The sequence below is a fragment of the Eublepharis macularius genome, chromosome 19 (genome assembly GCF_028583425.1).
Source record: "Eublepharis macularius isolate TG4126 chromosome 19, MPM_Emac_v1.0, whole genome shotgun sequence".
In the NCBI taxonomy this organism is placed as follows: domain Eukaryota; kingdom Metazoa; phylum Chordata; class Lepidosauria; order Squamata; family Eublepharidae; genus Eublepharis; species Eublepharis macularius.
Genome location: NC_072808.1, coordinates 15,329,254 through 15,356,980, shown reverse-complemented (window position 1 = coordinate 15,356,980; position 27,727 = coordinate 15,329,254). Strand labels below are relative to the sequence as shown.

Below are 27,727 nucleotides of genomic sequence, written 5' to 3'. Positions count from 1 at the left end.
TTTGCAAAGGGTTTTTTTTTAACAAATAAAGCAAATAAATAGCAATTGACATGTGTGCAAATTCAAAACTGCCCTTTGAATGACAAAGGTGTCCTTAACTATACTAACTTTCCTTGCAGATACATGGAGACTACAGGTCAGCATGCCAGATAGTGAGAAAAATGCCCCCTAACTCTGCCTATGGATAAGAAGAATCAAACCCAAGTGACTGAGTTCATCCTGCTGGGTCTCTCGGACAGGCCAGAGCTGCGGGTGCCCCTCTTTGTCCTCTTCCTGGCCATGTACCTTCTGACCATAACAGGGAACATTCTCACTGTGGTAGCAATTCAGTCAGACGCTCGCCTCGTCCGAACGCCCATGTATTTCTTCCTCAGCTGCCTCTCTTCGGCGGATGTGTGCTTTACTTCAGTTATCACTCCCACAACGCTTCTGAGCTTACTGGGAGGACAAGGCCAAGGATATGCCATTTCTTACAATGGTTGCCTTACCCAGATGTACTTCTTTTTGATATTCGGGAACATTGATAGCTACCTGTTGGCAGCCATGGCCATTGACCGCTATGTGGCCATCTGCAACCCTCTCCATTACGCCACAGTCATGAGCCAAAGATTGTGTCTAATATTGTTAGCTGTGTCTTGCTTAATCTCCCATCTCCACACCATCTTCCAAACCACACTCGCTTCTTTCCTTATCTTCTGTGCTTCCAACAGGATCCCCCATTTCTTCTGTGACATCCAGCCCTTACTCAAGCTCTCTTGCTCTTACACCAGCAATCAGGAAGTGTTAGGAATGACAGAGACCTTAGCTGCTCTCATGACTCCCTGCGTGTGTATTGTGGTTTCTTATGCCCGTATCCTAGCGACCGTTTTGAGGGTGCCTTCGGCCAAAGGAAAGCGCAAGGCTTTCTCCACCTGTGGGTCCCACCTAACAGTAGTCACCCTCTTCTATGGGAGCATGACCTGGGTTTATTTCCGCCCCTTATCCAGCTACGTAGCCGTCAAAGATAGGGTGGCTGCTGTAATGTATACAGTTATCACCCCCCTGCTGAATCCTTTCATCTACAGCCTGAGAAATAAAGACATGCAGAATGCCCTCAAGAAGGTGGTTGGGCGAAAGGTCAATTAAGAGATGGTGACATGAGCTAGGCCGAAAAACCCCAAACAAACTGTGTGGACATCTTGGCTCCACTCCCTGCCTAAGGCCACCCTCTTTCTCCTTGTGAGAAACACACTTCGGCTGATGCAGTCACAGATCTCCAGCATAACAACAGCAAATCTGTTCTTTACTGCACTTCCTCACCTTCTTCCCTTTGCTCTGCTTTCCTCATCCTCCTCTCCCTCTGCAATTTCCCCACCTTTCTTTTTCCTCGATGCCGATTGAAAGGTCTATGGGGCAGGGACCCGTTATTTACTTATTTTTATGCATATATAAAGAATGTATTGTATTTTATTAATAAAAGTGTACGTTAAATAATCTATCTCGTTATAGGCTTCTTGATTAGCTGTATGACGTTAGTCCTGAAAATTCTAGCTGCAACCGACCCCACTAACCCAGATAAAGATACCTTTCTTCTAAGATAACAGATATAGTTTAGGTCGGTAGCCATGTTGGACTACAGTAGAAAAGCAAGATTCGAGTCCAAAGAAAGACCATCCTTTTTCCTAAATACAGATTTCAAGCTCTTTGGGGCAGGGAACCATAATTTGTTTATTCTCTTTGGATGTTTAAAGAATCTATCTTAAACCATAAATTTTCACATACCCAGATAGAGATATTTTGCTTCTAAGATGACATATTCATATTTAACTGCATTCAACCTCTGGGGAATTAATTATTAGAAATAGTTATATTTTTGTTTTGGAGCAGAGTTACTGAGTCAGAAGCATTTCCCCCAGCGTGCAGTAATTAATCCTCAGGCAATTTAATTGTAGAAAAGATAGAACCTACAGTTTATTGAGATATTCACAGAAATATCTTGCAGGAGACAGAAAGAGTCCTAGTCTCATGAATTATTTTCCTTACACCACGACTGACTGATTCAACATCAAACCTGGATGTGGGTGTGTGAATAAGCCCTTCACAGAAAGATCTCTGAAAAATACACTCTTTATATCAGATCTATGTCTGTTTATTCTTTCGCTTTAGAAGGCCATGAGGAAAAAGAAAATTCTTACGGAGGAAACCAAGATAGAAGAGGAGTCAGGACGCGTTCTTACTTTAAGACAAGGAGAAGCAGCTTACTTTCCAAAAGGGTAACATGTACACACATATAGACATGCAACGCCCTCCGATGTCCAAGGCATGCTGTTGTAACCTGGAGTAATCCTATAAAGTCCGTAGTGACCTGGTGGAAGGGAGTTGGAACTAGGCACGAACCAGAAAAAAAATGAACCAATACAGTTTAGGTCGGTAGTCATGTTGGACTACAGTAGAAAAGCAAGATTCGAGTCCCCCCCCCGCCCAACAGGCTTATTGCTCTCCTCCCTGCAGACCCCTATATTTCTAAATGGTCACAATCTACAGTGTCTAAAATTACATCCCTTGGTTTTGACCTGGATTCTTGGGCCAACTCTGGAGAAATGTCCATTTTTCGGGCAGTCCGAAGGAGGATTCGGGACATTGAAGCCCAAGTAATCAATGCTGGCTGCTGTGGAGTTTGTTCCCCACTTTTTTTTGGCCCTTCCTTTTTATAGGACTCTATGGCCCAGTACTTTTCTAATCTGATAATCTCCTCTCATCGTAGAGCCTTCATGTTTGCCCGGTTCAATCTCTTTCCCTCAGCTGTTTTAACTGGCAGATATAAGGGTATCCCCTATAAGGAAAGAGTTTGTTCTTGCTCTTACAATGAACCTGATTCTGTTCAACATATCCTTCTTCATTGTCCCCGTGACTCCTCTTTACGTCACCATCCGATTTGCCCTCTTTTGTCTCCTGTAAAATCCACGATTGATAATGAAATTATTTTTTTGTTATCTGATAAGTCCCCCCCAAATCACTGCATCTGTTGCTAAATTCCTCGGACATGTATGTAAGTTAAGGGTGTGAGTTTACAATACTTAGATCTTACTGTGTACCTCTTTATTGTGTTTTTTATTCAATCACGGTTCTTGTCCGGCTGAGATTCCATATTACCTTCTTGGTACCTACCTTTTGGGATCTTTTAAAAAACCTTGTTTTTCTGTATTTTATGCCAATAAAACATTTATGATATGATGATTTGAGTCCAAAGAAAGACCGTTCTTTTTTCCTAAATGCAGATTTCAACCTCCATGGGGCAGGTCACCGTAATTTGCTTATTCTCTATGCATGTTTAAAGAATGTATCTTAAGCCAAAAAATTTCATTGGAAGTGACACCACATACTCAGATAAAGATTTTGCTTCTAAGATGTGCTGTTGCGCTGGTTACTTGATCTCACTGCTGTCTATCAGGGCAGTCAGATTCTGCTGTGCAAAAAGCAAGGAGACTGATCCTTTGTGGATTGGCACAAGGTTATCCTCGAAATCCATGCCAGCAAACCAGCCTGTTCTCCATGCATATGAGATGTTGGCCTAGAAGATCAAACAATGATTGGTTAAAAAGTCATGCCTCATGCTGGTACAAACTCTTAAAATATACAGGCATTTTTTATTAATTTGTACATTGATATTGCTGGTTATAATTTGAACACAGAGTATCTTGAATACCACTGATTCCACTCAATATACTTCTGTTACTGTTTGGAAGGGGAGGAAGTGTCTTTCCTAGCTGGGAACTCCCTTAGACAAGGTTTCCATTGAGAGCAGCCTGGTAATCCTGAGAACAAGACTGTCACGGTGAGCAGGGCTGATTCCAGACGGCCCTCCCCATCCCGAAACGTTGCGCGTCGTCACGCGGAAAACGCAAAATACCGCGTTTTCTCGCGCGAGTTTTGCGCGACGTCGCACAAAACTTGCACAAGAAAACGCGGTATTTCGCGTTCTCTGTGCGACGACGCGCGACGTTTTGGGACGGGGAGGGCCGTCTGGAATCGGCCAAGGTGTCCTTCCAGCTTTGTCTTAGCAAAATAGCAAAGTAACAGGGTGGAAACACTGGAAAATGCCTTTTGGCAAACGATGTAGCTCCCAAGCTGTCTTGCACGTAGCGAAGAGATTCAGAGAAATATCCTAGAGCTCTCTTGCTCTGACATCAGCACTCAGGAACTGTTGGGAATGACAGAGAGTTTAGTTGTTATAATGTCTCCCTGCGTGTGTATTGTGGTTTCCTACGCCCGTATCGTAGCGACTGTGCTGAGGGTGCCTTCGGCCAAAGGAAAGCGCAAGGCTTTCTCCACCTGTGGGTCCCACATAACAGTAGTCACCCTCTTCTATGGGAGCCTTACCTGGGTTTATTTCCGCCCCTTATCTAGCTACACACCCGTCAAAGATAGGGTGGCTACCCTAATGTACACGGTTATCACCCCCATGCTAAATCCTTTTATCTACAGCCTGAGAAATAAAGACATGCAGAAGGCCATCAAGAAGGTGGTTAGGCGAAAGATGAAATAAGAGACGGGGAGAAGGGCTCAGCCATAAACAAACCAACAAACCTTGTGGACATCTTGGCTTCGTTCCCTGTCAAAGAAGGGAAGGAACTGCTGAAAGAGAAAGAAGTTTTGTGTTCTCCTAGTGGAGATGAGAAGAAGCTACTTTGTCACTGTCTCTTCTCCCAATACACTCCATCAGTCAAGGCCACCCTCTTTCTCCCCGTGAGAAACACACATCAGCTTATGCAGTTACAGATCTTTTACTCAACAACAGGAAATCTGTTCTTTACTGCACTTCCTCACATTCTTCCCATTACTTTACTTTCCTTACCCGCCTCTCCCTCTGCCATTTCCAGACCTTTCTTTTTCCTCAAGATTGACAGGGACCCGTTATTTACTTACGTTATTTTCTATGCATATATAAAGAATGTATCGTATTATATTAATAAAAATGTACGTTAAATAATCTATGTCGTTATAAGCTTCTTGATTCGCTGCATGACATTAGTCCCAAAAATTCTAGCTGCAATGGACCCCACTAACCCAGATAAAGATACTTTGCTTCTAAGGGCCAAGCTACACATGACGAATGACACTTGAACGGCAAGTGGATTGATTGGAGGGCAAGTGAACAGGGAGAAATACACTTGCTGTTCAAGTGTCATTCGTCATGTGTAGCTTGGCCCTAAGATGACAGATATAGTTTAGGTTGGTAGTCATGTTGGACTACAGTAGAAAAGCAAGATTTGAGTCCAAAGAAAGACCGTTCTTTTTCCTAAATGCAGATTTCAAGCTCTTTTGGGCAGGGAACCATAATTTGCTTATTCTCTATGCATGTTTAAAGAATATATCTTAAGCCAAAAATTTTCACTGGAAACGACACCACATGCCCAGATAAAGGTATTTTGCTTCTAAGATGAAAAGTTCATAGTTAACTGCATTCAACCTCTGGGGGATGATTAGAAACAGTTATATTTTGTTTTGGAGCAGAGTTACGGAGTCAAAAGCATTTCCCTCAATGTCCTCAGGCAATTTAATTGTAGAAAAGATAGAACCTACAGTTTATTGAGATCCTACAGTTTATTACTCCCCCCCTTGCTATTTAACATATATATGTGCCCCCTTCGCCAGCTGGTATGGAGTTTTGGACTTGGGTACCATCAATATGCAGATGACACCCAATTGTATCTGTTGATGGACGGCCAGCCTGACTCTGCCCCAGATGTCCTGGAATGTCCCTTCGGAGCTGTGATTGGATGGTTGAAGCAGAGTTGGCTGAGACTGAATCCCTTGAAGATGGAGGTCCTGTATGTGAGTCTAGAGTCCATGGGTGCGGGACTCTGGCTCCCTGCTCTTGATGGAGCGCCACTTACGCCGGTGTCAAAAGTGAGGAGCCTGGGGGTGGTCCTGGATGCTTCCCTGTCTATGGAGGCACAGGTTGCAGTGGTTGTTTGATCCTCATTTTTCTATCTCAGGGCCAAGCTACACATGATGAATGACACTTGAACAGCAAGTGGATTGAGTGGAGGGCAAGTGAACAGGGAGAAATACACTTGCCGTTCAAGTGTCATTCGTCATGTGTAGCTTGGCCCTCAGACAGGCTCGACAACTTGTTGCTTACTTATCAACCCATGACCTTATGACAGTGATCCAGGCAATGGTCATCTCCAGATTAGACTACAGCAACTCGCTTTACGCAGGGCTTCCCTTGGGCTTGATCCAGCAACTGCAGCTGGTTCAGAATGCAGCTGCACGGGTGGTTGCCAGAGCACCAATCATGGCGAACAGAAGAGGCAAACCACAAATGCAAACCAAAAACTGTAACAGCTATGAGCACTTGCAAAAGAAACACTTGCAAATAAGTAATTACATGAATAATTACAAAAATTCTGTGTATTAAACGGCCCTCACGCTCAACATGAAAACAATTCCTTATCATACATAAATTACAAATCTCTTACATCTACAATTAAATACAAAGGTGAATCCAAAAGATCCCATGACCAAAGTCCCTTGGGGAAGTACTGCAGAAGCAAATCCTCTTCAGCATGAAATTTCAGCCTGTGCTAAACTGCAGACCTCCAGGTGGAAATTGGAAACAAAATAGTAAACCAAGTCCAGTTTGTTGCTTAGATGAAGATGTTGAAACACAGGAAAAGCACCGGTAAGGATGACAAACTCCTGACAGATTGCAAGGAGCAGCGTCGTGAAGGACAAGTAAATTTCTGTGGGTTTCCTCATGAGAAGGTGGATCTCAAAAGACAGGATGCAAGCCCACTGGGGGCTTCACCTGGCCCTACAAGCTGCCGGCTTGATGTTCAGCTTGTTTCATACTGCATTCACTTCGTCAGGGGCCAATATTTCCACCGACACACAATATTTTATCAGTCACAAGACCAAGAAACATTCAAGTGCCATATTTAACGCACAATGGTGCTGTTACAGAGCTCCAATCATGGCACATATAACACCCATCCTCCGTCAGCAGCACTGGTTACCGGTTGAGTACTGGGTCCGGTTCAAGGTTTTGGTGTCGACCTATAAAGCCCTGAATTCTTTGGACTTAAGAATTCATGGAGATAGATTGGGCTTCCAACCTTTGCTACACATAAAAAATATACATAGTCAGAATAGCAATAAAGCCAAGTTCGTACTGTAATGAGGTCAAGGAGTAAACGAACCCAATGGTAAATACAGTGGAGACCAGTCAATTGGTGGACTTCATCTGTTGGACTGCGAACTTTGCAGGTTCTCTTGAGCGGCTTGCCTGCACATAATCATTATTGAGTATGAAATTTGCTTTATTGCTATTCTGACTATGTAAATTTATATTGGATGAGACTTGATATTTATTGATCACATTACAAAGTTTATTCTTGTATCTGTGAGCTTTTGAACCTTTCCTCCCCTTGCGGTTATCCGTTTCTCCCTCCTTTTCCCAGCTGGAGGTTGGCAACCTTAGAGACCAACCTGCTCAAAATTGCTTAGAACAACCCAAACTGGATTCAAATGTATTCTGGCTTTTCTTGGGTCTGATCCCCTGGGAAGAAGCCTGGTTCTGCAGCTAATTAATATCCTCCCAGCAGACAGAAGAAGCATTTTAAATAAATCCTGTTATTATTTCTTTATTGATTATTACTGTTTTGCCCTGCAAGTCAAGCACAAGACTTCAATGGCTCCTGTTCACTTAACCTTTAAAGACTCTTTTTCTCTGAGTCAGGAAGACTTGCGAGGAAGAACAGCTTTGTGCAAATCTAACCCAGTTCTGGGAGGTAAGATCACCATTCAATGCATATTTACTGATCCACTGTTGTTTTTGACCAGGGCCAGAGCTCACTATATTTCTGCCTCTAGATTAACCTTTCTTGAGGATGGAAGTCAGTCTTCTTGACCATGTCAAATCAAGAAGTTCAGGACAAAGTGGTACGAACTTGGGAAAGGAAAACTCTCGCATCAATATTCCAATTTCATTTTTTTAGAATACTTTTTATTATATTGATAAGATTAAAAAACGAATAAAATGGGAAGAGAAAAGAGAAGGAAGAGAAAAAGAAATTTAAAAAGAAGAGAGAAAAAGAAAATAAAAATTAAAGAAAAAGAACAAAGAAAAACAATACATATTTCCATTTTCTATTTTCCCCTACAACACTTATCGTATCTTTACAAACATTATACTTGTAGTTTTGATACCTCCAGAATTTACCTTTTCAATACTGCCCCCTTCTATTTATTTTCCCCAAATTTATCTTCTTAGAAATCAAATCCTCGGATCATCACTTCATTTTTTCTTGTCTCACTCAGAAAATCAATAATATTCCAATTTCAGATTCACCAAACTTGTCTGAGTTTCATATAAATATGCCATTTCAACTCTGTAGTCCTCTGTACAATCCAATAACATTTGGATTTATTTGTCAGATTTTATCCTGCCCCCCGCCAAGGAGATTAGAGGGGAGCACGCAGTTCCTGAATATTTTATCCTCACAACAGCCCTGTGAGGTACGCAGGCAGTAGGTTTATGGCTGAATTAGAATTTGAATCCATCATTCCACTCTATCCACTAAGCTGCACTGTCTGCACCCTTCTCCAAGCCAATTTCTTGTGTCTGTAGCTTTTTAGGAACACAGTTTTAAAAAGTGGAACCATTACTAGGAAGCAATCATACTGAGCAGTACATAAATTACCTTTAGAGTAGGATTGTCAATGCATTCCACCCAAAAAGGAATGAGAAAAAGGAAAGATTGTTTTTCATAGAATCATAGAGTTGGAAGGGGCCATACAGACCATCTAGTCCAACCCTCTGCCCAGTGCAGGATCAGCCTAAAGCATCTCTGACAAATATTCATCCAGACAAATTTTCATTCCAGATATGCATGGAATATCCAGGATTTTTCCAAAAGACTAATGCCATTTCACAGGGAAATTGTACACACATCTATCAACCTCTGAGTGACGATAATCTTTATTTACAGTTGTGCACTTCTTGTCAATTGTTTGTAGTAGCAATCTGTTAGAGAATTTCTATTGGCACTCTATTTATCGGACTAGATTGTTCAAATTCTACCCATAAATCTCTCTTACACTTTTTTTGATCACCATTTATGCTGCCACATTAAGCGGTTGCAGCCTGAAGGCCATTAAGAGTTGCCGTCAGCTCGTTTTTTTACACACACACAAAGCTACATGTGTTTCTTTTACTCTTAGCCTTGAGAGGGCGAATTTCAAAGAATGTCACGATAACTACCAGAGCCACTGTTACTGTTTGTACCTCCTCAAAGATGATCTCTGACTTATTATTCTATCCTATTCTGAAAGAACAAACAAGTTAATATATATCCTCCAGCTCTAGCCTTGAATGACTGCCTCTTCAGTTTTACCATGGGTTTGTGGGTGCCTGTTAGACTGCTCTCATTCCCAAATGTAAACTATCATCTGTCAATCCATCATTCTCAGAAGATCATGTATTTCTGATTAGACTTGTTTATAGAACTGTATGCAATCTTTTGTACTGTTAGCAATTTGTTTTATGTTGACTGAAAGGTATAAATGCAGTCTGCTAATGCTTGCCTGTATGCATTCAAAAATCTAATTGACAGTATCAAAGCCTTATTGCTAAATAACCCTTTCTCTTCCATGATTCCCAAGTTTATGCCTTGAGTTGGTTTCTCAGTCTCTCTCCATACTCGAGCACACAGTCGCACATCAATTTGCTCCGCATCACGTGTTTGATATCAGTTCCTCCTCAACTGCTAAACGTATCCTGGTTTCTCCCACTTCCCACTGCCCTTCATTCTTGACCCTTTCTCACACCTTAAAGAAATGCAAATTGCAATTCAAAGGAGCCTACAGTACTTGTTCTCACAGCAAAAACAGAATTGCTGCTTTGCCTTCCAGAATCACTTGCAGACGCAGTCACACAAAGGGAGCTCCTGTGAAAGTGGCATTCACATACATTGAGCAAGAACAGCTTGCACATGAATTGAGGAGGACTAGATATATACTCCTGTACTTCCCCAGGTACTTAGTAACATGTAGAGAAACTCAGACTAGTAGTGAAGTGGGGAAATCTACAATTGGCTAAGAGTATTGGTTTAATTTCCCCAACACAACCATTAGGAATATTTTTAAAAAATAGGGAAAGAAATGCTAAAGCTCCATCCACCTCTTCCGTTTCTGTAGCTCACGAGGGTATTAAAAGGTATCAAAGCCTTTCTAGAAAACAAAAAGGTAACATGATGCTAACATCTGCCAGACTTCCATAGTGTCAGTCTATGGAGTTCAAGTTACTCCCACCCCTTGCAGCAAGAAATCCAAGGTCTCTTGAGTCAAAGGTTATTTATTGAAAGATTATATTCAAAGTACAGGTGTCCATAGATAATCCAAAGGCATTGAGAGCTTCTGGCTGAACACAAAGCTTTGTTGAAAATGACATGCTAGTTACATGTTGCAGTATATCAAACCCTCCTTTCCATCCCGCCCCCCCCCCCCCCATATGCCAAGTGACTGTAGAGGCCTGGGAATGTGAAAGTAACTCCTCCAAGGTCTGTGGCTAGCCATGCTAGATAAGACTGTCCTGGGAACCCCAGCTGTCTTCTGAAACCTGCAGACAAACAACACTGGAAAGTTACAGTAGTAAAAAGTAATATGGCAGTACTGTGGGCAGCAGACCTGACACATAGTCAGAATAGATGCCGTAAACCTCTGGATACCATTGCTATGCAGTAACATCAGGGGAAGGACAGCCCCATAGCACTGTGGTTGGCCCTCCAATGGTTGGCCACTGTGAGACGGGATGCTGGACGAGATGGACCACCAGTCTGATTCACCCGGGCTGTGAATTGCTGTTTTGCTGTTGCTTTTGCTGCTGTTTTTGCTACAGACAGACTAACACATATCGCCTACTCATCTTGATCTTCCTCCAAGTAGTTGCTTGAATAACTCTACATTCCCCACTCTGTCCTCACAACAGCCCTGTGAGTTGGACGAGGGTCTCCCAATGGCAGAGTGGGGAACTGAACATGGCTCTCCCGAATTCTAGCCCCTCTAGAACCCCAGATTCTAGTCAATCCCTACTGCCAATAAACTTCTTGGGCTTTGCAAAAGAATATCTTTCCGTATTGGTGCTAACCTGGCTGTGGGGAGGGAGGCCAGCTGAGCCAAAGATATTTTTCAGGAGCTAAGAGGGAAAGAAGAGAATGCTCCCATTGCATGAAACTGTTCTGACATGTTCGTCAAACAGCAGGATTTGAGACCAGTGGCACCTTAGAGACCAACAAGATTTCCAGAGTCCCTTGCGTCCTGGATTGATCCTCCTAGATGTGTGGAAAAACTCAACAATACCACGGAAGCAGAAAGATTTAATATTAACACTTTTAGCTGCTGCCAAAAATACAATAGCGTCTAGATGGAAGTCACATTTCCCACCTAATATTAACAATGAATATATATTAATATATTATATATATTAATATTAATATTTGAAGGTATGGGAACAGCTCATTATGGAAAAAATAACCGAGAGAATGCAGTTACTAATGAATCCCTCCAAACCTACAAATTTTTATGCGAAGTGGTACCCCTTTTTAGATTTCTTGTCTGAGAATGACTTATTAGTTTCAAAATTACCTTACTATGCAATCATAAACCCGGAAATCTGAACAATAGATTTTTGATAAGATGAAGAGCCAGTTTGGTGTAGTGGTTAAGAGCACGGGACTCTAATCTGGAGAGCCGGGTTTGATTCCCCACTCCTCCACAAAGCCAGCTGGGTGACCTTGGGCGAGTCACAGTTCTCTTGAGCTCTCTTAGCCCCACCCACCTCACAGGGTGATTGTTGTGGGGTAATAATAACACTTTGTAAACCGCTCTGAGTGGGCATTAAGTTGTCCTGAAGGGCGGTATATAAATCGAATGTTATTATTATGTTATTAAGAGGACATGATACGATATATATTCTTTTTGAGTTATAACCACTCTACTTATTTACGTGTTATAATAATTAGTATATCTTGTATTCGTTAGTCAGAAGGTTATATAACAATGGTTGTTAAGTTGTTGCTTGAATTTAATATTGTACAGTGTTGTTTTGTTTTGTTTCATTAATACTGTTCTTTAAAAAAAAAAAAGAGCGCCAAGAGGCCAATCAATCACCCTTCAAAAAAAAAAAAAGATTTCCAGAGTGTAAGCCTTCCAGAGTCAAAGAAAATCTTTGACAGATCTTGTTTGTTTTATTTTATTTTTATTTTATTATATTTCTATTCCGCCCTCCCCGCGAACAGGCTCAGGGCGGATTACATCATTTAAAACATAATCATAACAATATTACACGATCAATAAATACATTAAAAAACCTAAAAACAATTAAAATCTGAATAGTGTCATAATAAATAGTTAAGAATCAAGAGGCAGCCACCATAACGTAGCTCTTACATATCTTCGCTTGAATAAAAACCCCATAGCAATGCTTCCATGCTTTCTGGGTATAACAGAGTGGTGGTAAACAAAGTGGTGTTTAAGGTACCACTGGACTCAAATCCTGCAGTTCTTTTGAGGAATCATGAACTTGGTAACAGTTCTCTCCCTAGCTGGCTTCTCTGCTGTTCCTATATTTTCTGTGCCCTGGACTGTGTGTTGCTATTAACCCCAAATATCTCGTTTTATAGCTAATGACGCCCAGGAGAACCAAACCAGAATTTCTGAGTTCCTACTGCTTGGATTGTCCCAAGTGCCTGAGACGCGCTTCACCCTGCTAGTCATCTTCCTGGTCCTTTATCTTCTCACCTTGTCTGGTAACATCCTCTTGGCTTTGGCAGTATGGAAAGACACTCATCTTCAGACACCGATGTACATTTTCCTGTGCACCTTGGCCCTCTCGGAGACGTTGGTAAGCTTCGTTGTTGTTCCCAAGATGTTACGGGGCTTGGCATCACCCAGTGGTGTCTCTTCCATCTCTTTCCCCGGCTGCGTGGCTCAGATGTTCTTTGGGTCTGCTTTGGCTTCCACGAATTGCTTCCTGCTGGCTGCTATGGGATATGATCGCTCAGTGGCTATCCGGGATCCACTGCGCTATGTGGCACGGATGGATGGAAAGACGTGCATCAAGCTGATCACTGTCTGTTCCTTTGGTGGATTCTGCGTTGCTGCTGGCATGACTGCAGCCATCTTCCACCACCCCTTTTCTCCTGGCCATAACCTTATCCAGCATTTCTACTGCGATATATTACCTCTCCTGGAACTGGCCTGCGGAGAAACTCGTACTAGTGAGGCGGCCTTACTTTTCCTCTGTATGTTAGTCCTTGGTTTTCCCTTGTTGCTGATTCTTCTCTCATACATCTATATTCTGAAGACTGTGCTAAGGGTATCAACTCATGGAAGCCACCGGAAAGCCTTCTCCACTTGTGGGGCCCATCTTACCGTGGTGGTTATTCATTTTGGCTGTGCCTCCTTCATGTATCTGAGGCCAAAGACGAGTTATCACTTGGAAAGGGACCGACTTATCTCGGTGAGCTATTCTGTAGTCACACCGCTCCTCAACCCAATGGTCTACAGTCTTCGGAACAGGGAGGTCCATGCTGCCCTAAAGAAGACCCTTGGTTTCAAGTCTGCAGAACGGTGAAATTCGACAGGGGTGCTCCAACTCTGTAACTTCCTACACATGTTTGCTGTTGAGATTTTGGAGTGCAGGATCCAGGAGGATGGGTACGGGAGGGAAGGGGGGAGAAAGGAATGAGTTCTGTCCAATTCTCAGGGTGATGCAGCTCCGACTGGCACTCCAAGGCCACATTCCCAAGCCAGCCGAGGAATCAAAAGTAGACACCTGCAAGATAAGTAACTAACAACCAAGCAGTAACTATATACTCTTCAGTCTTCACACATTCTCAGAGGGTCAAAATATAATTCAGAAAGACACTCATGGCAGATACGTTGGGCATATCTGACAGCATACTGGCTGTCATCTTACTCTGCTCAGCAAAGTCTGAAACCTTCCTGCTGCCTAGGAGCCTTACTCCAAAGCAAGTGTCTCTTCCGTTAGAAGGACTTTGGATATGTAAGCCACCAACAGCCCATTTGGGCTTGCCATATGAAGTTAAACAATGGCCGTTTCCACATGGCTTACCTTGTTCCAGAAAACAGCAAAATCTCGCACGAAATCTCACGAGATTTCATGCAAGATTTCGCTGTTTTCCGGAACAAGGTAAGCCATGTGGAAATGGCCAATTAGAAATAAATGGTAAGCTCTTCAAAGGAGAATAGTATTGTCTGCATCAATAGTTACCTTGGACTTCCCTAGAAAGATGCAAACACTGTTGCCAGAGGCAGTCTCCATTTCTCTTTAATGCTTCCAAACGTACACTTTGATTAAAAGAAGCAAAATTATTCCTCTGTTCCCAGTTAGCGGCTTAACATTTTGTGTTAATTATCAGCCGTAATATTGTATCTGGGTTAAGATGCAAACTTTCAGCCAATAACAGGATTTTACTTGGCAAACCATCTGGACAACCGTAAGTGCACTTTTGTAATAGCAAAGTTACCATGCATTCTTAGAAGGAAAGACCATCTTCTGTCCTTTAGCTGCCCTATGACAGTAACACAATAGGTTAATAGATATCAGGACTAGAGATGGGCATGAACCGAAATACAAACCAAAATTAAGCACGAACCACACCGGTCCGTGGTTTGCAAACCACAGTTCGTCAGATCCCATTTCTGATGAACCGCCACCAACTTTTAGGCTGGTTCATTTGGTTCGTTTTTTGGTTCATCACTGCAGACAGCCTGGTGCCAATCAATCAGTTTCCTAGGCAACAAGGGATGGACTTCCTGCAGACCTTCTGCTTCTGAGCCTGAGGGCCAAGCTACACATGACGAATGACACTTGAACGGCAAGTGGATTGAGTGGAGGGCAAGCGAACAGGGAGAAATACACTTGCCGTTCAAGTGTCATTCGTCACTTGTAGCTTGGCCCTCAGGCTCAGACATTCAAGATGCAAGTGGAAAACTTAATGATATATTAAAATGCTGGTTTGTATCCTACCACACCACCCAGCCAAGTTGGAAACTCTCTGCTAAGGGAAGAAGCTTTTCTGAATCGCTTCCACTGGAGGAAGTCTCCCTAGGCTGAAAAAAAGCTTCACTCTTGGCTGAGCAGCGTGGTAGAATGCAAACCATATGCATATTTATGGACAGGTGGAAATTCATTAAAATAGACAATGAATGGGAATTAGATCCAGAGGAGTTAACCGTATGAGTCTGTAGTAGCAAAATAATAAAGAGTCCAGTAGCCCCTTAAAGACTAACCAACTTTATTGCAGCATAAGCTTTTGAGAATCGCAGTTCTGATGATGAGAACTGTGATTCTCGAAAGCTTATGTTACAATAAAGTTGGTTAGTCTTTAAGGGGCTGCTGGACTCTTTACTATTTTGAATGGGAATTGATACTCCTCAAAATTAAAATCCAAAAGAACGAGCTCTTCTGATTCACTTCCAACATGGTTTGCAGACAGCAGCATCCGCCAGGCAGGACACACTAAAATCTGTAGATGTTCTAGAACCGTCTCGCCAATGATGCACCAAGATTGACTGGCAAAGTGGATTGAACCACCTCATATCTCACTATGGCAAAAGTGTCGGGTCAGTTGGTCAAGAGATTAGTTTGCAACAGGGAGAAAATGCTTTACTATATGCACTTGCAGATAGAAGATACAATTGATCAGATGAAGGAGGAATTGATTGGATGTACTACAGCTACTTCATGTCCCACCCCATCAGATACATGTTTATTCTCTGTGGTATCCCCCGATAGTGATAAATGTCCCAGCCTAGCTTCAAAAGTGACTCACTATAGTTCTAAAGTAACTGTTAGAGGTAAAAACATGGAGTAATCATGTCGTGTGATTTCAAATATGTGGCAGCCCTGAGGGACAACCTGAGTTGTAATATCACATAATGTTTCTGTTGCATAGAAGCTAAGGTCCTATGAGAGAGTCTTTCGCTAACTAGCAGTTCTGGGGATGGTTCCCAGCAGACCCAGAAAGAACTCCAAAAACCCACAACGGGATCTCATTTGATGTTCACCTTACTAGCATGTGCCGTGCCTGTTACACCGAGTCAACTGAAACAGATCACTACTCAACGTGGCTTGAAGACAACTACTCAATGGGGCTCCAACGTTCTTTCCAACCTCTTCCATTTAATGTACTCCACTCTTCTAGGATATGACAGCATCCTGTAAAAAGACCTCAGGCATCATGCTTGGTAGGAAGGAATTGGTTAGAAATACGTCATCCACAAGTGTGAATGGTGAGATTTGTTGTCTTTATGCACAATGGTTGTACTCCTAGTAGTATTAGAAACAAAAAGCAGCATGGCTGCTTTAGGATGATGGAAGCCTAGAATGGAAGAGGTTCACTCATGAGGGTTGGGTTGGGTTTATGGCTACTCTGAAGGGGAGGGCAGTCTAGAAATGCGATTAAATAAATAAATAAATTTAGAAGTTCAAGGAGAGAAGGCTTTTCATAAACAGGACTTTTAACATTCTCTCTGAAAGCCTCTGGAACATTATCTGTTATGCAACAATTTCTATCTTGCCTTTGGGATAATAAGCATCGGTCTCCACTCCGCCCTCTGTGGGGTTCCCTAGATGGACTTGCCTAGACTTGCCCGGTAAATTTCATAGCTGAGGGGAGGTTTGAGCCAGGTCTTTCTTTTTATCCTCACATCGGCTGTATCTACAGGCAACATTAAGTTGTTTTAATGCTTCAAAGTCCATTGCTGCAGAATCCATTAGCCTGAAGGTCTGCATTTATGGAGGCTATGTAAGACCCAATATAGATTCTTCAGTCTATGGGCTTGCTGTCCCAGAGTGAATCTAGGGGTGTCCCAGGGAATTCACCTGCCTCTTAATTTGTCCTGTGCTCCGAACAATGAGGAAACTGCTGTCTAGATATGTCCTAGTAGGGTGAGAAGTTTCTGGAAGTGGATAAAGGCTCAGTCATCATGACTCATCTTTCCTGTATCTGGCATCTACATAGATGTCACTCAGAACCCATTCCCATGCTATCCTCCACTGTATCTTCTGTGTATTTGATAAAGGAAATGTTATGATCAGCTTCTGAAAACAAGCCAATCTGTGAACAAGAAATATCTGAAATGCTCAGACACCATTTGTTAAGCTTTAGGGGGATTTTGGCTTCCTTTGCTATTTCTTCAGCTGCGTGAAACCAAAGAATTTCCCCCTCTCCATTCTCTGTAAATATAATTCCTGTTTCCCACCAGCACCTTTTGTGATCTTGCTTTGCTGCTACCGCTGAATCCAGCGATCCGAATTCATATCTCGGTGGAACCTCCCGGGAGCTGCAGTAGCATAGTGGTTAAGTGGCGGGGCTCCAAGCCATTATTCTGCTGGTTCGACTTCCACTACTGCCGTGAGTTCAGCAGGTGGCCTTGGGTAAGCCCCTTTTCTCAGCTCCAGCTCCCCAGCTGTGTTGTGGGGATAATAATAATGCTGATTTTGTTCACTGCTCTGAGTGTGGCACTAATCTGTCCAGAAGGACAGTGTATAAGCACACTCTTGTTGTTGTTATTAAATTTCCGGTTTCCTCTGTGCACCTTGGACCAATTTCTTCCATATCACTCCATGCCACTCCATAACTATCTTATGACAATAACCCAACAAGAGGGAATAATCAGCACAAGGGAAGTAGAGTGGGATTCTGCTGGCTGGCCTCGGTCTTCTGCACAGAAGCAATATATGGAGAAGTTGCAGGTGTAGGACATGAGCAGAAAGTCCATGCATGAACACCTAGGTTCTCTGCAGAAGCCATGAAAGAATAAATCCACAGAGGCCGAGAGAGAAGCCTGCAGATGCAACTATCCCTCCCATTTGATTATTCACAAGAAACATATGGAAATTGCTAAGGCAGCTTCCACATGTAGACATTATACGCATGTGTGCACACATGCACACAGACACATCATGGGCAGACTGGAGATAATGCAAAATTTAAAATCAAACTATTGAAGTATAGTTTGGGGAAACACCTTAAAATGAGATCCAGAGGAGTTTGCCGTGTTAGTCTGTAGTTGCGAAATAGTAAAGAGTCCAGTAGCACCTTTAAGACTAACTAACTTTACTGTAGCATAAGCTTTTGAGAACCACAGCTCTCTTTGTCAGATGCATGAAGAGCGAAGAGAGCTGTGGTTCTCGAAAGCTTATGCTACAATAAAGTTGGTTAGTCTTAAAGGTGCCACTGTACTCTTTACGACCTTAAAATGAATTACTCCTTATTTTCGATGGCTGTTGGTCAATAAAAGGACATTCCATATGTGTAATAAATGGAGCTCTATAGCATGTAAATGTCTATTGGGCATTTCACAATATTTGATATGCTTCTGGGAGGGCTCCTACTGGAGTGGCAAATTCTGGAAATAAAGGAGTGGTCTTTCTGTTTATTTTATTTAGCCATTTTTATTCTTCTTAAATAAGAAGTCGGGTGCACAGGCGGAAAGGACTCTCCATCTGTCTCTATACAGACCTTCTCATACGATGGAGAAAGAGAACAGGACTATCGTCTCTGAATTCGTACTCCTTAGCATCTCATCTCAGCAGGACTGGAACAGGCTATTATTCCCCATCTTTTTGATTATGTACATCATCACAGTATTGGGAAATCTCATTATTTTCTTGGCCATAAGGATGGACAGTCAGTTCCTCCACATCCCGATGTACTTCTTGCTCAGTAACCTCTCCCTGGTGGACATCTGCTTCACGACAGCCACCGCGCCCAAGATGTTGGCCAATATGCTCTCTGGAGCAAGGAAGATCTCCTATAGGGGATGTTTGGCTCAGATGTACTTTTTTATTGCCTTCGGCATCACCGACAGCTTCCTCTTGGCCTCCATGGCCGTGGACCGCTATGTGGCCATCTGTCGGCCATTGCACTATGCTACGGTGATGAGCCACCGCATCTGCCTACTTCTGGTGGCCGGCTCCTGGTTGGTTTCTCACCTCCACTCTCTCCTGCACACCGTCCTGATGTCCCGCCTCTCTTTTTGCGCTTCTAATCAGGTATCACACTTCTTTTGTGATGTCTTCCCACTGCTGAAGATCTCTTGCTCTGATACACACTTGAACACTTGGGTGGTGCACACGGAAGGGGCTGTGGTGGTCAACAGTGCGCTCGTAGTCATTGCTCTATCTTATGCCCGCATTCTAGTGGTTGTCCTAAGGATTCCTTCCACTAAGGGGAAAAAAAAGGCTTTCTCCACTTGTGGGTCCCACTTGACCATGGTGGCCTTATTCTATGGCACTGTCATCTGGGTCTACTTCCAGCCTTCGTCCAGCTTTTCGGCTAAGAAAGACACTCTGGCTGCTCTCATGTACACCATGGTCATACCCATGCTGAACCCCTTCATCTACACTCTGAGGAATGACAAGATGAAGGAGGCCCTGAAGAGGTTTTTGGGCCGGAAGGTCAACTAAATTGCCCCTTCAGGAAATGTAAGCTATCCCATCATTATGGTGTGGAAAAGTCTGTGGAAATGATTCATTCTTCTTACTGTGCTTTCAGTCTGCCGTGACTCCTAGTTCTTTCATTTACTTATTTTAAAATAACCGTATGCCTGCCTTTCTCCTGACTGAGGACACCATATCAAGACCAAGTCAGGTTGTCATTGCATAGACATCTTACTTGTGGTGGCAGCCATTTTCTTACGTTCGTGGCAACAACCTGCTCGCAACGAAATGGAGTCTTTTCGAGTTTCGCTCACAGGTAGATGAGAAAGGATGGGATGGGAAATCATTTCGTGATATTGCAATGCTCAGATTCCATTCTATGGGTTTTTATCAGCCCCACGGGACCAAAATCTAGAGCTGTGGCAAGTCAGGTTTTATTTATGGTTGTCTCTAGACAACCTTCTATGAAAGATTTTGGTGGGCCTCGTTATCCTTTCTTCTTTTTGTACAGATTTTTTCCCGAATAAAGTTATATTCTTGTTTATTTACAAAGACCTTCAGCAAGTTCCTGCATGACTACAGGTTCATACACTTACTAGTTGACCACTCTTCAGAAGACGGGGTTTTATTGCTTGACTCCATGACATTTATGCTATGGAGCCCCACGGAATTGTTTTATGTCCCCCCCCCCCCATGCATTTCAGCCTCTATTAGAGAGGTTGGAAATGTCCTGGAGCCTTTGGGGCAGAAGTTGGCAAGGGTGGGATTTTGGGAGGGAAGGGACCTCAGTGAGTATAATGCCATAAAGTCCACCCTCCAAAGCAGCCATTTTCTTCGGCAGAACTGATCATTCTCTGGAGATCAGTTTATTTATTTATTTTTGTAACTTATAGACCGCCTTTCTCACTGAGGGCCAAGCTACACATGACGAATGACACTTGAACGGCAAGTGGATTGAGTGGAGGGCAAGTGAACAGGGAGAAATACACTTGCTGTTCAAGTGTCATTCGTCATGTGTAGCTTGGCCCTGAGACTCAAGGTGGATTACACAGTGTGGATTATTACACTCAGGGCGAAGCTACAAGTGACGAATGACACTTGAACGGCAAGTGTATTCCTCCCTGTTCACTTGCGCTCCACTCAATCCACTTGCCGTTCAAGTGTCATTCGTCACTTGTAGCTTGGCCTTCAGTTTCAAGGACATTTCAATAAACAATGTAATACAGTATATAATGCACATTTGCAGATTTAAACCAGCAGAAATCTCATACAGAGTTGAGAAATGCTGAAACAGAGTATAAGCACTTCTAAGCCTGATGAACAACACAGAACTACCCAGTACATAGTACATAGTAGTAGGGTTTTTTTTCTGGGAAAAGAGGTGGTGGAACTCAAGACTGCACAATGACGTCACTTTGGTTCAGCTGGAACAAGGGGGGAGTTTTTTAAAGTTTAAATCGCCCTCGGCAAAAATGGTCACATGGCCAGTGACCCCGCCCCCTGATCTCCAGATAGAGGGGAGTTTAGATTGCCCTCCGCGCCGCTGAGCAATCTAAACTCCCCTCTGTCTGGAGAACAGAAGGCGGGGCCACCAGCCATGTGACCATTTTCAAGAGGTGCAAGAACTCCATTCCACCGCGTTCCTGCTGAAAAAAAGCCCTGCATAGTAGTAAAGTCTTTGGTCCCTATCTCTTTACTAGTACATCTCTTTATCACTTTTTGACAGTACAGCCTTCCGATCTTAGTAAAAATCCCTCTGGAATAATTTCAGTATCACGTTGTTTGTGGAAAGCCAGGAGAGTGGGAGCTTTCCTGACCTCTTCAGGTAGGACATTTCATAAGGTGAGGCCATCACAGAGAATGCACGTGTACAAGCAGCTGTTGATTTTGCACGTGTGCAAGCCAGCACCTGCAGAAGGTCCTGTTCAGACAAGCAAAGCTGCCATAGTGGAACATAAGGAGAGTGGTGGTTCCATAGATATGCCAGGCCATGAAGAGCTGTGTATGCGATACCCAATATATCTTGAATTGAGCCCAGTAACTGATAGGCGCAGAGTGGTGAGCTGCAGTACTGCAGCCCAAGCTCTGCTCACAACCTGAGTTCGATCCTGGCAGAAGCTGGGTTCAAGTAGCCGGCTCAAGGTTGACTCAGCCTTCCATCCTTCCGAGGTGGGTAAAATGAGTACCCAGTTTCCAGGGGGTAAAGTGTAAATGACTGGGGAAGGCAGTGGCAAACCACCCATTAAAAAATCTGTCAAGAAAACGTCGTGATATGATGTCCTCCCATGGGTCAGTAATGACTCAGTGCTTGCGCAGGGGACTGCCTTTACCTTTTTACCTAACTGATAGGTAGCTAGCGGAGAGACTGCAGAATGGGAGTAATATTAATTTTTCTCCTAGTTCCTGATAAGAACCGAACCACAATGTTCTGCACCAACCAGAGTCTCCAAGTTAACTTAGAGGGGAGACCTATATACAATGCATTGTACTAGTCAAGTATCGATGTTACTATGGCATGTATCAAGGTGGCCAGATTGGCTATGTCGAGGCAGGGGACCATCTCCCATGCTCGAAAGAGGTTTTTGCAGCTGCCTTAACTTGTTTTCCTAGCAGTAGCACTGGATCCAGTTTAACTCCAAGGGTCTGCAAGGGTCAGATGAACTCCACTGAAAGTGGGAAGCACTTCAAGATCTCTGCCTTTGTGTACTGGCCTGCAGGTTCCTAGTGCTGGTGCTGGGAGGCAGACTGGTGTCCAATATCCAGTCCAAGGTGGAGACTCTAGGGGCTAGGCGAGGCATGGTCATTCAGTCCAAGGTCGGGGTTCCAATCAGGCTAGGCAGGGTCAAGAGTCCAAGATCAGGGTTCCAGCAGGCTGGCTAGGCAAGGTCAGGCAATCCAAGGTCAGAGGTCCGACAGTCAGGCTTTCAGGGAGCAGGAAAGCTAAGGCAGAGTGAATGGCATTGAGCCTCTCTCAACTGGTTTTGTAGCCCCAGGGCTAAGGGCCGTGAGTGCAGCCAATTGCTTGGGAAAGAGTCCTGCACCTACTCTTTCTCATCATCATGGGGCAGCTGGCACCTGCTCAGGACTTTGCCTCCTTGCCTGCAGTTCCATTCTCAGCTTCCATCTTCAGCAGTCTAAGGGTGGAGGTGAAGCTGGAGGGCTGGAGCCTCCTGCAGGTCAGCTTCTGTTAGCCCCCCTTCTCCTGAGGAGTCCTGGTAGTTCCAGGCTGGCTGCACGGGGCTCCTCTTCCCCTGAGGAATCTTCACTGTCACTGAGCCCTGACACCTTGCAACAAGCATCACTTCCATCTTGGCTGGGTTTAGTTTCAAATTGTTCGCTTTTAGCCATTTGACCACAGCTGTCAGGCAGCGGGCCAAGATTTCTTCTGCATCCTGCATTGATTTGGATAGTGACATATAGAGTCAACGCCCAAGTCGAATATGTTTGGTCTATGATGACCAGTACAAACTGAAGGACAGAAAATTCACATCAGAACAACTTAAAAATACAGAAGGTCACTCCTGCTATACAGCAGTCAAAATTGACTAAAATTTAAAATCCCCGACGGATTTTGCAAGCCGCTGAAATTTTGCACAGCTGATAATATTTTGCTGATTATCACCCCTTAGAATCTTCTTTGTCACATCCACAACAGAAAGGCCTGGAAAACTTTTAAGCAATGGGGCAATTTTATATGAGTGAACAGGGCTCATTTTGAGGGGGAACATGCAGGAACCCAGTTCTGGCAGTTCCCCAAAGAGGTCACATGTCAGGTGGCCCCGCCCACCTGACTCTCGGCCATTTTGGGCCCGTTTCATCCTGAATTGGGGCCAAAATGGGCCGGATCGGGCTTCTGATGGGTGGTGGATCACTCTCCTGTTCAGCAATGGCCCAATCCTGACCATTTTGGGTCCCTTTTCAGCCATTTTCAGCCCCTTTTTGCCATTTTGGGCCCAATTTCAGTCCTGAATGGCCAGGATTGGGTCCAAAACAGCCAGGATAGGTGAAGTCAGGGGGTGTGGCATATGCAAATCAGTTATGCTAATGACACATTTCCAGTGATGTCAAGGGGTGTGACATATGCTAATGAATTATGCTAATGAGTTCCTCCCGCTCTTTTTCTATGAAATGACCCCTGTGAGTGAATATCATTATACAAATGGCAATTGAACAGGACATGCTCTACTGTTTCCACCTCTTCAATGCCACAGGGACAGTGTGCTGTTAGCTTTGTATTAGCTCAATCAGAAATATGTGCTGCTCCTTTAAGAATATGCCTTCATGGGAATTGTAGTCTTGCCAAAGGAGAGAGGGACATTTGAGATCTTTCTTTACCACTTATCTTCCTCTTTTAAGTGTGATTTTACAACCTCTTTTCCTCCTTTTTGTCTGTACCAAGCCTCTCCCATGAGGATGGGGGAAATGACTGCTTTTTTTACCGCCTCTTTAAATAAATCTCTGCTATGGATACAAAGGAAGCATTCATCTCTTTGGCTCAACTGTGAGTTGTTTTTGGGTCAATGGGAATGGGATTCCCTGGGTCAGGAGGCACCTAGAGAAGTGGTAGCCTGGAAGTCAGGAACAGTAAAAAAGCAGTCACATTCCCCATCCTCATGGGAGAGGCTTGGTACAGACAAAGGAGGAAAAAATTCTCCTTCATGGGGACCTTTTTATATCTCCCCTCCAAAACTGCAGAGGTATGGAGTCGAGTGTCATCCACATATAGGTGGCATCAAATTCCATAGCTGTGAATCTCCAAAAGGCAAATTTCCATCGAAAGCTACACCATTTGGAAACTGTTTGTGATAATGTTCGTTGTAAGTAAGCTGTATAAGATTCTTTAATGGTACATTGATATAAGATTCTTTAATGGTACATAGTGTCTTAAGATTTTGACTGGTATACTGTTATTTAATATATGCATGGTTTTTTTTCTAGAAATTGTCATGGTTTTAATGAGCCTTTGAAAAAGTGTTAATCACGAAACGGGAATATAATGCTGACACATGCCCGTCAGACTCCGCCCAGTTTTTTGGGAAAATTCAAAATGCAACCAGTTTTGTGAACTAAGGCTTTATTGACTTCATGCACATCTTGGCAAGAAGGAAGAATAGGCTGGTCTTCTTGTGAATGCCTGACAATAGAAGTACTTTCTAAGCAACTGAAAGGAACAAGAATAATATCTTTGTGAATATTTATTCAGGACTGCATACTTACCTACTTTTTACCAATGGTGTATGATTGATTCTAATTCTGTAACCTCTTCTATTTATTGCTTGTAATATTTATGAAATTAGAATATTTATTGCATTTAATCATAACTGTGACAATTTGCACTATTGAGCACCGTTTGCACTTTATATAAAACGAAAAAGTATATCAATCATAGATGGTTGTTTCCCTCCGATAGGCAGGGCCTTTTTGCCTTTTGTTTTTGGTTTACTTTGGAGGAGTCCCTGGTTTGGGGCTTGACTCGTATGAAACTACTGGGCAAGGCCATCTGGAGATGTGGAGTTAATTGAATGACACACAACTTTATTTCTCCATCTCACCAGGCTGTGGACAAATCTTGACTGGGTGCTTAACAATAGCATGGGCTGGATGAGGCCAGGCCACTAAAGTAAAACTCAGCCAGATAATGCCGAGTCACTGTCAGTCAACAAGAGAGTTGGTTAGAGAAATGGGATTCATCCTATTCTAGTTAGGTGATTATTACATGTAGTGCTTCAGAGACAGACACTCAGATTTCTCATCTATAGAGGAAGTGGCTTTTCCACCTTTTGCTGTTTTACCAACTTCGGGTTTTCCTTTAAAAGTCAGCTCTGGCCATGGTTATCCATGCTGTGGTCACATCCATGATAGACTGCCACCATGTGCGTTTCATGGGGCCACCTCTGAAGACTGCCCAGAAACTCCCATGGATTCAAAGTGTTGTTCACTAGCACTGATCGTAGGCAACCTATTCTGTTGGCTCTTAAAGAACATCACAGACATTCTGTTCATTTCCAGGCTCAATTCAAAGTGTGGGTTCTTGCCTTTAAAGCCCCCAAAGGTTGGGAACCAGGATATTGAAAAGATTGGTTGGTCCCATTATGAAAATGTCCATTGAAAGGGGATTATTTTATAGTACTCAGTGTTTTAAATTTAAGCCCCCTTCAGCCAATGGCTTTACACAGAATCAAGACACCAAATGCAATGATCTTCAAAGAAATATGGGTTTATTGTTTTTATCATCAGAAGTCCAGACACATTCTCCATTTCAGGCAGAAATGTGTAAAGACCAGTCACATCAGAGGATCTTATATACCCCAAATGCTATTTGTTTACAGAATGAGAGATCAAAAGGTTAATACAAATAATTCTTCAGAAGTACATCTCCCAGGATACATGGCACCTAATGGCCTGATTGACGGGACAATCAAATCTCACTGTAGTATAAACATGTTAAATGCCTGGAGCCAATAATTCTGTTATGGGTATAAAACCTTTCTCAGAGACTGCTTCTTCCAAGGCTAGGGCCGTTTTCACACATCTTCTCCCCCTCAAGAAAAATAGCGCACAAGTTACAGAATGACACGCCTTCATGGCGTGATTTCCCGACATGACTTTGCTTCATGGCATGATGATGTCAGAAAACGTGTCACGAAGCAAAGTCATGATGGAAAATCGTGCCATGAAGGCGTGTCGTTCTGTAAGTTTGGCGCTATTTTTCAGGAAGGGAAGACAGTGAGGAAACAGCCTAGTACTCGAATGCAAAGTGAAAACAAGAGGGACTGTTGACAATTGGAAAGAACGTTCTTTCCTCAATGTAGGGCCAAGGCTACCTGCAGCCTATTCCTCTAAAATGTAGCAGAAAAAATTAGTCTATCAAGGCAAACCCTGCCTCCTGTGTAAGAGTTTTAGCTTTAATAGTATTCATATAACTTTTACGTGAGGGATCCTTAGAAAAATTCCCCTGCACCCATCAGCTAAGAGCTGTGTGCTTCCATTTTCAATGGTCAGGGAGGTGTCCACTAAGCACAGGGCCTTTTTGTTCATGGCACCTCATGTATGGGACATGCCCTTCCCAATAGGCCCAATACACTGATTTTCCATTGCCAGGTAAAATCTTTGTTAATGGCAACTGCCAATTGTTGAATTTAATTTATCTATGAGCAACCCTCTGAATTGCTAGGATTTTATGAGACGAACAGATCTATTCCTTTTGAATCATTTTTAGTACCTTTGATTGAGTCAAACAACTAGGAATCTGCACTAAAAATTTTGTTTCATTTTCATGTATTTGATTTTTTTTGTCCGCTGTCCCCATGGTGGGCTTAGAGTGGAGTAATAACCAGATTAAAACAAATTAAAACATGCATAAAACAGTTCATACAGTGGTAAAACTCAGTTCGTACAACAATAAAGCGCAAGCGGTGCCCCTCAAAATATGCCCTGCCCCATTAACATTCAAGAGGTGGAAGGTGAAGAGAGCAACCAGTTTGGTAGCTCTCTCCACCAACCAGTTGAAACTGATTTTAAAAATTGCATTCAGGAATTGGGAAGGTTATAAATCTTGGTATTCCACATATTTGGGAGCTTCCATACCAGTTTGGTATTCAAATCCAATTGGGGGAGGGACTCCAAAATTAACTCGGTCTGTTATTTCCTATTGGGGAATATTCCTGAGGGATGGAGTGGTTGTTTTAAAGCAAATTTAAACCAAAAAAACTTCAGCAGAGCTGGTGCTACCTGTCCACTAGCCCCCCTCCCTCAAGTTTCAAGTAGTTTGAGTCAAAGGGCCCAATTCTATAGGCCTCTGAATAGGGGCCGATTCCACACGGCTTACCTGAAGCCGGAACGTTGCGGAACATGCGGAAAAAACGCAGATCGTGTTTTCTCGCGCGAGTTTTGCATGACATTGCGCAAAACTCGCGAGAGAAAATGCGATCTTCCGCGTTTTTTCCGGCATGTTCCACAACGTTCCAGCTTCAGGTAAGCCATGCGGAATCGGTCAAGGTGTCCTCAGCTACTCTCGATTGTTTCCTGTGAGGGAGAGGGGATTCCAGCCAGTAGCCAAACACACAAGAGCAACCACTGACCCAAAGTCTCCCTATACAAAAAGAACCAACAAAGCTCAACAGAACCAACGTTAAACCAGAAAATTATAGCAGAACCATTTGGCAGGGTAGCAGCTCTCCATGGCTCACTTGAACCACCTGATTAGAGGTAGAAACATTTAGGACAGGGGCAGGAGTTGAGGATATTATATGAACCAATAATTCAGTGTTA

The 27,727-nt window shown here is 43.2% G+C and overlaps 3 protein-coding genes across 3 annotated transcripts; all 3 read left to right on the top strand.

Annotated features, from left to right (window-relative positions):
* Positions 1-180: 180 nt before the first annotated feature.
* Positions 181-1,125, top strand: LOC129346161 (olfactory receptor 1L6-like). Its single transcript, XM_055003461.1, has one exon. The coding sequence runs from the start codon at positions 181-183 to the stop codon at positions 1,123-1,125; it is 945 nt and encodes a 314-aa protein (XP_054859436.1).
* A 3,088-nt stretch (positions 1,126-4,213) lies between these two features.
* LOC129346502 (olfactory receptor 10Z1-like) lies at positions 4,214-13,618 on the top strand. Its single transcript, XM_055003848.1, has 2 exons — positions 4,214-4,313; positions 12,666-13,618. Exons 1-2 carry the CDS (start codon positions 4,214-4,216, stop codon positions 13,616-13,618), a joined length of 1,053 nt encoding a protein of 350 aa, XP_054859823.1.
* A 4,899-nt stretch (positions 13,619-18,517) lies between these two features.
* Positions 18,518-19,483, top strand: LOC129346144 (olfactory receptor 1361-like). The gene has a single exon (XM_055003442.1). It carries the CDS (start codon positions 18,548-18,550, stop codon positions 19,481-19,483), a length of 936 nt encoding a protein of 311 aa, XP_054859417.1. The 5' UTR covers positions 18,518-18,547.
* The last annotated feature ends 8,244 nt before the right edge of the window (positions 19,484-27,727 follow it).

Coding starts and splice junctions, on each gene's coding strand:
- LOC129346161 (XM_055003461.1), top strand. CDS start 181: ATGGATAAGAAGAATCAAACCCAAGTGACTGAGTTCATCCTGCTGGGT.
- LOC129346502 (XM_055003848.1), top strand. CDS start 4,214: ATGTCTCCCTGCGTGTGTATTGTGGTTTCCTACGCCCGTATCGTAGCG. Junction 4,314..12,665: donor GCGCAAGGCTTTCTCCACCT/GTGGGTCCCACA, acceptor CTCGTTTTATAG/CTAATGACGCCCAGGAGAAC.
- LOC129346144 (XM_055003442.1), top strand. CDS start 18,548: ATGGAGAAAGAGAACAGGACTATCGTCTCTGAATTCGTACTCCTTAGC.